Here is a 9,436-nt window from a genome sequence, read left to right as displayed (position 1 = left end):
TGCTAAGAATCTAATTGACATGAGACAGATTAGCAGGAGAAGATCAAATTTAATAAGTGTACATAAGGGGAATCCACATAGACATGGAAATTCCAAAGACAGGCAAAATGAGGTATATATGTCATTCTGAACCAAGGAGAAGGGGTTAAGTGTCTGGGATTTCAGAAGAAAGGAATACATTTCACAGGGTGATAAGAAGAGCAAGATTTGGGAATTAAGATATTTGCCCTACCATACAGATGGGTCACACAGATAAAATTTATCTCTGTTAATAACACTTATTCTGGGAATTGCAGAGGTAGAGATTCTTCTATATAGTTTAGATTCTTCTATAGAGTTAAGGGGGGTGGGGCTGGGAGGGGCTGTCCTGAACCCCTTCACTTGCCCCCCTTCATCTTCAAAGTTAGCAATGGCAAGTTGAATCCTTATGTTTTGAATTTCTCTTGACTACGCCATCTCTTGACTTCTAGACCCAGACTTAGAGAACTCCTGTGATTAAGTCACACCCATGCAGATAATCTCCCTATCTTAAGGTCAACAGATTTGTGACCTTAATTACATCTGAAAATTACCTTCCCTGCAACACCTAGATTAGTGTTTGGGAGAAGGCACATGTATACCAGGGCAGGAAATTGGTGTGGTGCATGTGTGGAGGGGGTCAGCTTTAGAATTTTTCCAACTACATTGGTTTTCAATTTTTGAATCTACCTTAGATTCTAGACCGGTGATTCTCAACTGGGGTAGGTAGTGATTTTGCTCTCCTCTCATAGGGAGCATTTGGTAACATCTGGAGAACAGCTAATCCACCTATAATGGATAAGAGAGTCCCCAAAATAAATATCCAACCCAAGATGTCAGTAGCGTCAGGGTTGAGAAACCCCACCTTAAAGAAAGCGTGAAGGAACATTCTCCTCCTCCTCCTCCTCCCCCTCCCCCTCCCCTCCCTACACCTCCTCCTCTCCCTTTACAGAATTATCATTATCACCCTCAGCCACGTAAATGTAAAAGTACTGCAGATGTGACACAGATGGAAGATAAAAAAAGAGAAGGAAAAGGATCTGGAGTATTATCTACATCTTACATACAGAGGAAACTTAAATTCTAGAATCCATAGGTTAATGGATGGTATATGGTGGGTATATTATTCAGTTACAAATTAAAGAAAAAGAATAATAATAAAACTCAAGATGCGGAGGGAGAAGGGAAGGGAAGTTGGGAGTAGTAAGAAGACAGTAGACATTGCCTAAAATTGATAAACAAAAAATACTTTCAGCATTTCATTTAAAATGATGGAAGTACCCACTGATGGGTTACCCCCAAATATGGCATGTTGACATATTGAATATTTTAAGCTGAAGGACTTCAAGAAAACGGGACAACCAAGAAGGTCACTCTGACCTTCTCCCCATCTTTCTCCTTGAAACAGGTCATAAAACTCTCAGATACGAGATGAAAACTTATTAAATAAATGTGTATGTTTTTCTTCTGTTAATGCCTTTGTCAGCTTAATTTTCAGACCCATTTAGGGACCCTAAGAGGATCAAGGAAAACTTCTCTTCCCTTGTAACACCAGAACTAAAACTTCTAAAGAGATTTTAAAAGGTTGTATCCAAGAAGTAGGTCTGGGAATAGGGAGGATACAGTGAGAAAATGATAAATGATAAATTCTGCTGTACTTTTGATTTTTTTTTTTACTACTCACTTGTTACTTTATAAAAATATAACCTTAAAAAAACTGAGGGGGTTAACCCAGATGATCTATTTGTATAGGAAAAGTAACAGTATTGATGACAAAATAATGTTTTAGTATGTGTGACAGCCTATAAAATAGAATTTCTTTAAGAAGCTGCTTGCCCAGGCACAAGATCCTCATACAAAGTTGCACTTACACTGCAGTAAAATCGCATTTTAAAAATAAGCATAGAAACCTACTGTCATTATGGCTGCCCCCAAATTGTGTAGAATTATGGATCTGCCCTGGAAAAAGAGACAAAATTTAAAATAATTCAAGTTCTCGGTTGAGAGTCTTAGAGACCAATTTTTAAAAATTTTTTCTTGACTATGTTTCCTATGCTGTACTTCCAACTCCATAACTTTTTTATTTTATAACTGGAAATTTTACCTCTTAATCAATGTTTTTATTTTATCTTAACTTTTCAGTAATGTTGATTATTAGGATTCATTTAGAAACTTGTGATTTGTTTTCAAGTTACTCTCCCATTACTTTATTATTATTATTATTATTTTATTTAATGCTGCTTTCTCCAGCATTTGAAACCTGTCATTTGATGACCCTGGATGATATTACTACAAGATTAAGAAGGACTATTTAGTGCTCTAGTCTGAATGTTTGTGCCTCACTAAAACCCATGTGTTGAAATCTCAACCCCCGAGGTGGATGGTATTAGTAAGTGTGGCCTTTGGGAAGTCGTGAGGCTGGAACCCTCAGGAATGGGATTCGTGTCTGATAAAAGAAGTTCCAGAGAGCCCCCCTGAGTCCTTTCCACCTTGTAAGGACACAGGGAGAAGTCAGTAAAAGTCTGCAACCCCACAAGAGGGCTTTCACCAGACACCCAATCTGCCAATGCCTCCAGAAACATGAGAAAAAAATGTTTGTTGTTTACTAGCTCCCCAGCCTCTGGCATGTTCTTCTAGCAGCCTGAACAGGTAAGACATTTAGCAACCATTTTCCTTAGGTTCGCCTGAATTATCATATTAAAAAGCATGATGGGTTTAAGTGGAAGAATGCCCTATTTTTTTTTACAAAATCTGTCTTTCCATTGAAAAGTAAAACGTGGTGAGGGAGATTTTGCAGAACAAAGGTTACAAATACTGTGCAATTTCCTCCACTGCCTAGGGGTGTGAAATTGCATAAAGTCAGATTGGGGCTCTTTTACTCTGAAGGTGCTTGTTGCCACTCTCAGCACCCACGATGCCCGGAGCTGCAGGTTTCAGTACTAGACTTCCCAGGAGAACCGTCGGCCGGCTCCCCCTAGCCCTTTGTGAAGCACCAGGTGCACAGATTTTGATCTGATTTCGTCTCCCTCTGCCCCACCTCCGCCTGCACACCTTTTAGGGCCCACTGCTGGGGCTGCTGGACTGGGGAGGGTCTGGGGATCTGGATACAAAGCTTGTCTCTGCCACTTCCTGTGGGAGCATGGGCAAGTCATCTTACCTCTATGAGCTTCAAATTTCCTCATCCATAAAGTAGAAATATCAGTACAGAGCTCGCAGGATTGTTGGTGAGAATAAACAAATCACATGCTAAATTAGTGTCGATGAGGGGAATTGGACAAAGCCCATTTGATGACATTTTAACCTACATGGGGCTCAGCACTTCCATGCGACCCATGACCTCCTCCAAGTCAGCCTGGCAATACCGCTGCTTGGAACTGGCCACAGGACACCTGACACCTGGCAAGATGGACACCGTGTTCCTGCCATCTGACGGCTGTTTGTGAAAACTATGTCTTACTCTGCATCTGGAAGCTTCTGTGGACACACAAGGAGGCCAAAAGACAAGCCATGCAACAGGATCCACCAACAAGGTGTGGGAAGATGGGCCAGGAGTTAAGAGATGTAGGCTCCTTGTTAGGAGAGTGTAAGATAATCCCACATGGCATCCAACTCTGGATCCTTCCCTAGTGCACTAAGAACTCACTGTGGGAGCCAGATGGCTCTCTGAGCAAAGCAGACTTTTTTTTTTCAGCATCAGGGTTTATCAATCCAACAACGGTAGTTACTCAAACTAGATGTGATATTAAAATGATATGCAGCTAAAACTGTTCTATGTAGAAAATGGTTTCCCCTCCAATGTTTACAAACTCTAAATAATGCAATAAGAAATACACAAATTCACACAGAAAGCATTCTTACTGAAACTGTTAAACCTGAACGTGGTCATGAGGAAACAGGCAAACCCAGAATGTGGAACAGATTCTGCCCTAGACTCTCTTTTAAAAAGTTTGAGCCATGGAAAGAAAGCAAAAAGAAAAAAAGCAGGGGGGGACTTTCTTAGAGTAAAAGTTATTAAAGAAATGTAAGAATTAATTGCAATATGTGAACCTTGATTGATTAAAAAAACTATACAAAAATTATACTCTGGAAATCGTTGGGGAAAAATTAAATTAAAATTTAATTTAATTTAAAAATTAAATATATATATTCCTAGTATATATACCTAATATATATTAGGTATGCTGTTTTTGTATGACTTTTTGTTTTAAACCTTCTCCTTGTTCTGGGGTGTGATGCTTCTTGAAGGAGGAACAGTCTGGAATTGTCTTGAAAAAGGGCCTTGTTCACAGTAGGAATTCAGTAATTAGTTATAGATATGAAGTGAAAATTGTTCAAAATAAAAATACCTAATATATATTAGGTATATATATTTAGGTATAAAGCTGATAGTGTGATTATATACAAAAGGTCTTTATTCTTGGGGATGTCAAGTTGTAACACTAAAAAAAAGTTAAAGTATCACGACATTTGCAACTTACTATCAAACGGTTTCGCAAAAAAAAATATGTATTTATATATAAAATGTTTTATACACACGTGCATGCAAAGAGAGAAAAGAGAGAGAAAACAAATGTGGCAAAATATTAACAATTATTAATCTACGTGAAAGGTATACAAGTGTTCATTGTGCCAATCTTTCAACTTCTCTGTAGGTTTGCAAACCTTCATAATAAAAGTTGGGAGAAATTAGATCTGTATGCTGCTCTTAAAATAGGATATAAAGAGAAGTACGATCTTTTCATTTCATTTTCAGATGAGTATATTATTGGCTACATTTGTATCCTGTATAATTTTTCCTTTAAGACGTATAGTTTGTTTTGCCCTGTTGACTCCCAATAAGGAACATTCACGAGATAAATTTATAAGCAACCATGGCCAAGTCCAGTTGAGGAACTGTCTGTGTAGGTTCGTTTGCAAACACTTTAATAAGAACTTTCATGGCTGTGGATTTCTGGTTTCCCCTGATGTGCCCCTTTACTTTTCCTCTGACCGGCATGTTTCTTCTTATGGCAGAAGTTGCCCTTAGCGTCTTTCTTGGCTGTTTGTTCTTTCATCCACTGCTTAATAACATGACTGTGCGGGCTGACACAGATTCTTCTGCGCCTGACGTGAAGGCTGCCAAGGAGGGAAGATAAACAAAGTCACTGATGGAAAGTCGAAGTAAAAACTTAGTGACTCAGAGGCAGTTCCCACTTTGAGATACAAGACTGGGTCCTAAAGCCGTGGAGCCCATGGCTGAATCCTCACTATCCTGTGGCCCGCGGTTCCTCAGATGGCAGCGTTAAAAGGAGGAGGAAGAGGGGCACCTGGGTGGCTCAGTTGGTTAAGCGTCTACCCATGGTCCTGGGATCGAGCCCCGCATCAGCCTCCTTGCTCAGCAGGGAGCCTCCTTCTCCCTCTCGCTCTGCCTACTTGTCCTTTCCCTCTCTTTTTCTGTCAAATAAATAAATTAAATTAAAAAAAAAAAAAAGGAGGAGGAGGAGGAGGGCAGGAATGAGGGGAAGGAGGGAAACCAAGGGAAAACAATGGTCTTCCTGACCCAGAGCTTCACCCAACAAAATCAACTCACACCTCACGGCCCACCTCAAACATCTCTGTGCAGTTTTTCTAGATTCTCTCAGCTAAATGCCCTGTTTTCCCTTTGGGTCTCTCAGTATTATCTCTCCTCTAGGACTTAGCTTATGCTGTTTTTGTATGACTTTTTGTTTTAAACCTTCTCCTTGTTCTGGGGTGTGATGCTTCTTGAAGGAGGAACAGTCTGGAATTGTCTTGAAAAAGGGCCTTGTTCACAGTAGGAATTCAGTAATTAGTTATAGATATGAAGTGAAAATTGTTCAAAATAAAAACACTCTGGTTTTGTTTTAAACGAAACAATCAACTAAAATGTTCTAGGTGTTTGATAAGATTTTAATATATTATAGATTCACACCCCTTCTCAAGTGTTTTCATGTTTTAAATTTTTACCTTGGGGTGAGACAACCACAAAGTAGCATTCACAATTTCTAGGAACTGGAAGAATTTCTTGTTACAAAAGATATTGTGACTTTTAATTTGCCCCCAGGTGCCATCCAGCTCTTACTAAATGTCACAGATCCTGCTGGCTCTACATAGACAACATTCTGTGTCTGGATACAAGGAACCCCTGCCCCTGTTACTGCATGGGGGGGATCCCCGAGGGATAGAGGGTAGGTTGCCATTTCTCCAGATGACCCGAGAGGACTCATCCGCTAATATGGGGACTCTTGAAATGAGGGGAAAAGCTGCGAAAGGCCTCAATGAGCTTAAGCAAAATAAAGCCAGCCTGTGGGAATATTAATTTGAAAGAAGTGAGGCTTCTTGATAGGAGGACAATACATTCGCTAAGTGTCTCACACTGAGAGGTCTTCCACAGGAAAGGTCCCGCTCCTGCGGCCAGTTGGGTTTGCCTTTGGCTGCTAGAGGAGAGAACCCGGCGGGAGTGCTCAGTGGGGAAGAAAAAAAAGAGTTGAAACTCCTATCCTTCCCAAAGGACTAAAACGCTTCCTTTCCCTGTGGTGCCAGCAAGAACCTGAGCAGACATCCAGTGGAGAAAGACTCCACTGACCTCCAGTTAAGCCCACAGGGTTCACAGGAGGGAACTAGCGCTTGACTCCCTCAGTCCGTGAGGAATGAGGAGCTTCAGGGAGGGGCACGGGCCCTGAAGCTGAAGGTGAGCCCTGGATGGGGGCAGCACGGACAGAGGGCCACGGGGGCGGGGGGGGGGGGGAGAGCCATAAGAAAACGGGCAACAGGTACCGTGCAGCACCCTTTGCAAAGGCCTGCCCCGTGGGGCCTCAAGCTCTCAAGGTAATACAAGGGGGAAAAGCAGCTAGCAGAACACAGCTCCCAAATCCAAGATGCTAGGATGTTTTCAAATCTTAAAGTTTAAAGCCTGCTTAAACTTGTACTTGTATCCCCCGTGTACTCCATCATCAGGATAAAAAGAGATGAGGTAATGTTGGACCAGGAGGTGGCCTATCCCACACTACCCCCCCACCCCCCCACCCCCCCACCCCACCCCCGCCCCCGACTCCACAGTATTCTGCTGGGCGCTGACCCAGCCTGTTGTGTGTCTCTTGGTGGAGAGTTTGGGCTCTGAGAAACCATAAGGCTGATCCCCTGATTCTTTTGCCCAAAAGAGAGTAGCTAGAGACGGTCCCAGGGACCTACGGGGGTGGCCCTACCACAGAGATCAAACCTGTCCCCTGAACCTGATTTCTTTACCCCTTCCCCTAAGCAGAGCAGCCCCTCAACAATCACTTTTCAAAAAATGTGCAAGCTTCCCAGATAACTTTATTTAAGAACTCCAAGTTTTCTTCCCAACAGATATTTGTGTTTCAAAAACCTCAGCCCTCTGCCCAAGATAAACAACTCTGCACTGTGTTTATGTTAAGAAATAACCAGAAGCTCTTTAATGAAGTCGCTGTAGAAGGGTTTAAACAAGCAAACTCCCCTCTCAGAGAACAAAAATTACAATGATCATCTATAGGGTGTGAAACAAAGGACCTATTCTAGGCAGAAAAGGAAAAGGAAAGAAATCTAGTGAGCTCACTATAAGCTCATTTATATCTGTTAGTTGTGGTTAATAATACATGCTTCGGGGGAGTCATATTTCCAACACTTGCAATGTTTTCTGTATCTAAAAATCTGTACTTGAATAAATCATTTTTAGATCCAAGTGATTGACTTCATGGTTTCCCTTTAATTAAAATTAAGTGCTTTTTAAAATGAAAAGTCATGTTTTTTTAAATATTTTCCTTATCAAAATGAGAACTTATATCATTTCTCTTCCTATACCTTTTTCCCTGAAAATCCTGTTACCAATGGCATCCTCTGCTAATTCCCAGGATCTGTTCTTACTCTTACATACAGAGAGAAACTTCCTCTCCTTCTTTCCCCATGCCTTCCTGGGAGTCCCATGGGATCCCTTACAAGTTCAAAGCCTCCTACAGTCTGAGGTGACGTGTGCCAGGGAGACGTGTGCCAGAAGAGACAGCTGAGCATTTGGTGTTTCTGAGAGTAGCCAGGAAGATAGGTAGGTAGACCTGACACAAACATCGAGATGTTTCCAATTCTCCGGAGTACTGTCTATCCATGAACTGCCTACGGATTTTCACTCTCCAGCTATTACCAACACTAATTTATTAAGATTAAATAAAAGACTGTTAGAATCTTGGCCATGTAGTAAGAGAGTTTTTCAAAGAAATTGGGAACTTGAAGCGACCCTCAGAAAGTACCTCATTAGTAAGTGCTCCCTGGATTGCTATAGGAACCACTGGTTTCCAGTGTAAACCACCTAAGCCAGTGGATCCAGTGTGGTAACAGGAACTGAGGAGAAGCAGAGTCCTCAATCCTTACCCTCCTGCCACATAGACACTCATGCTCATTAAAAGTTTGAGCCAGAATTATCTTCCTCTGTACATCTAACCCCAAGTGTGATTTTTTTTTTTTTTTTTAAGAAAAAGAGCGCGGGTGGGGGTTGGGGGAGCAGAGAGAGAGGGAGAGAGAATCTCAAGTAAGCTCCATGTTGATGTGGGGCTTGATCTCACGACCCTGAGATCATAACCTGAGCCAAAATCCAGAGTTGGACATTTAACTGACTGAGTCACCCAGGTGCTCCCCTCCCAATTGTGATTTTTAAACTATATCATATCTACGATCTTTTTGTGGATCTTATAAAATCTGTGAACCTTCTCCTCAGAAAACAATGCTCATACATTCAGACCCACTAATTTCAGGGAGTTCACTGCCCCCTAACCTGAAGGAAATCTATCAGTGGACATCTTACAAACTCTTCCTCTGAACTTCTAAGAATTTTATCTTGGATCAGTGTTTCTCAAAGTTGGGTAATAGGTGGATCCCTCCGAAAGGGGGAAAGATGGACCTTAAATCTCAGAGAATGGTCTGCAGGACTCAGCTGAATAGAGTCACTGGAGACTCTAGGAGGGCAGAGTCCATTTGGTTGCTGCTGCATCCCCAGCACAAGATGAGATAGAATGGTGCTTGGTACAGAAACGTTAATCAATAACTACTAGTTGAATTCATTGAATAAATAAAGAGGCTTCTCAGTGACTCAGGAACGCAAGCATAAGCAGTAGGTTTATTTGTAGCCCCAAGAAGGGAATACCAAATGGCTCACTAGCATCCCCTGTAGCCATAAGTGGTGTTAAAACCAGCACACCAGAGAGATGCCTAATACACTGTCCTTATGATTTGAAGGTGCCAGATAAAATGAAGTTTGGGGAGAGCATTTTATGGTGGGTCCCACCATCACTTTTGAGAGATCTTTGAAGTATATGGTGTTCTGAACGACAAGACCTGGTTCTTAGCCCATCTCTGCAATTCTCTAGCTGTATGTCACCAAGTTAACTGTATACTCCTCAGGCACAGCTTTATCTTG

At 41.6% G+C, this 9,436-nt stretch overlaps 1 protein-coding gene across 1 annotated transcript in view; it reads right to left on the bottom strand.

The window, feature by feature from the left end:
• Positions 1–3,876: 3,876 nt before the first annotated feature.
• The window catches only part of CCL28 (C-C motif chemokine ligand 28), a 30,100-nt gene continuing 24,540 nt past the window's right edge, over positions 3,877–9,436 (bottom strand). The window contains exon 3 of the mRNA XM_045903813.3: positions 3,877–5,133. Within this exon, the coding sequence (XP_045759769.2) occupies positions 4,941–5,133 (193 nt within the window). The 3' untranslated portion in view covers positions 3,877–4,940. The remainder of the gene's footprint in view (positions 5,134–9,436) is intronic.

This window comes from Mirounga angustirostris, unplaced genomic scaffold (genome assembly GCF_029215605.1).
Source record: "Mirounga angustirostris isolate CCGP_5_RB_7025 unplaced genomic scaffold, mMirAng1.0.hap1 SCAF_7, whole genome shotgun sequence".
Lineage (NCBI taxonomy): Eukaryota > Metazoa > Chordata > Mammalia > Carnivora > Phocidae > Mirounga > Mirounga angustirostris.
This window is presented reverse-complemented; position numbering and strand designations above follow the sequence as displayed.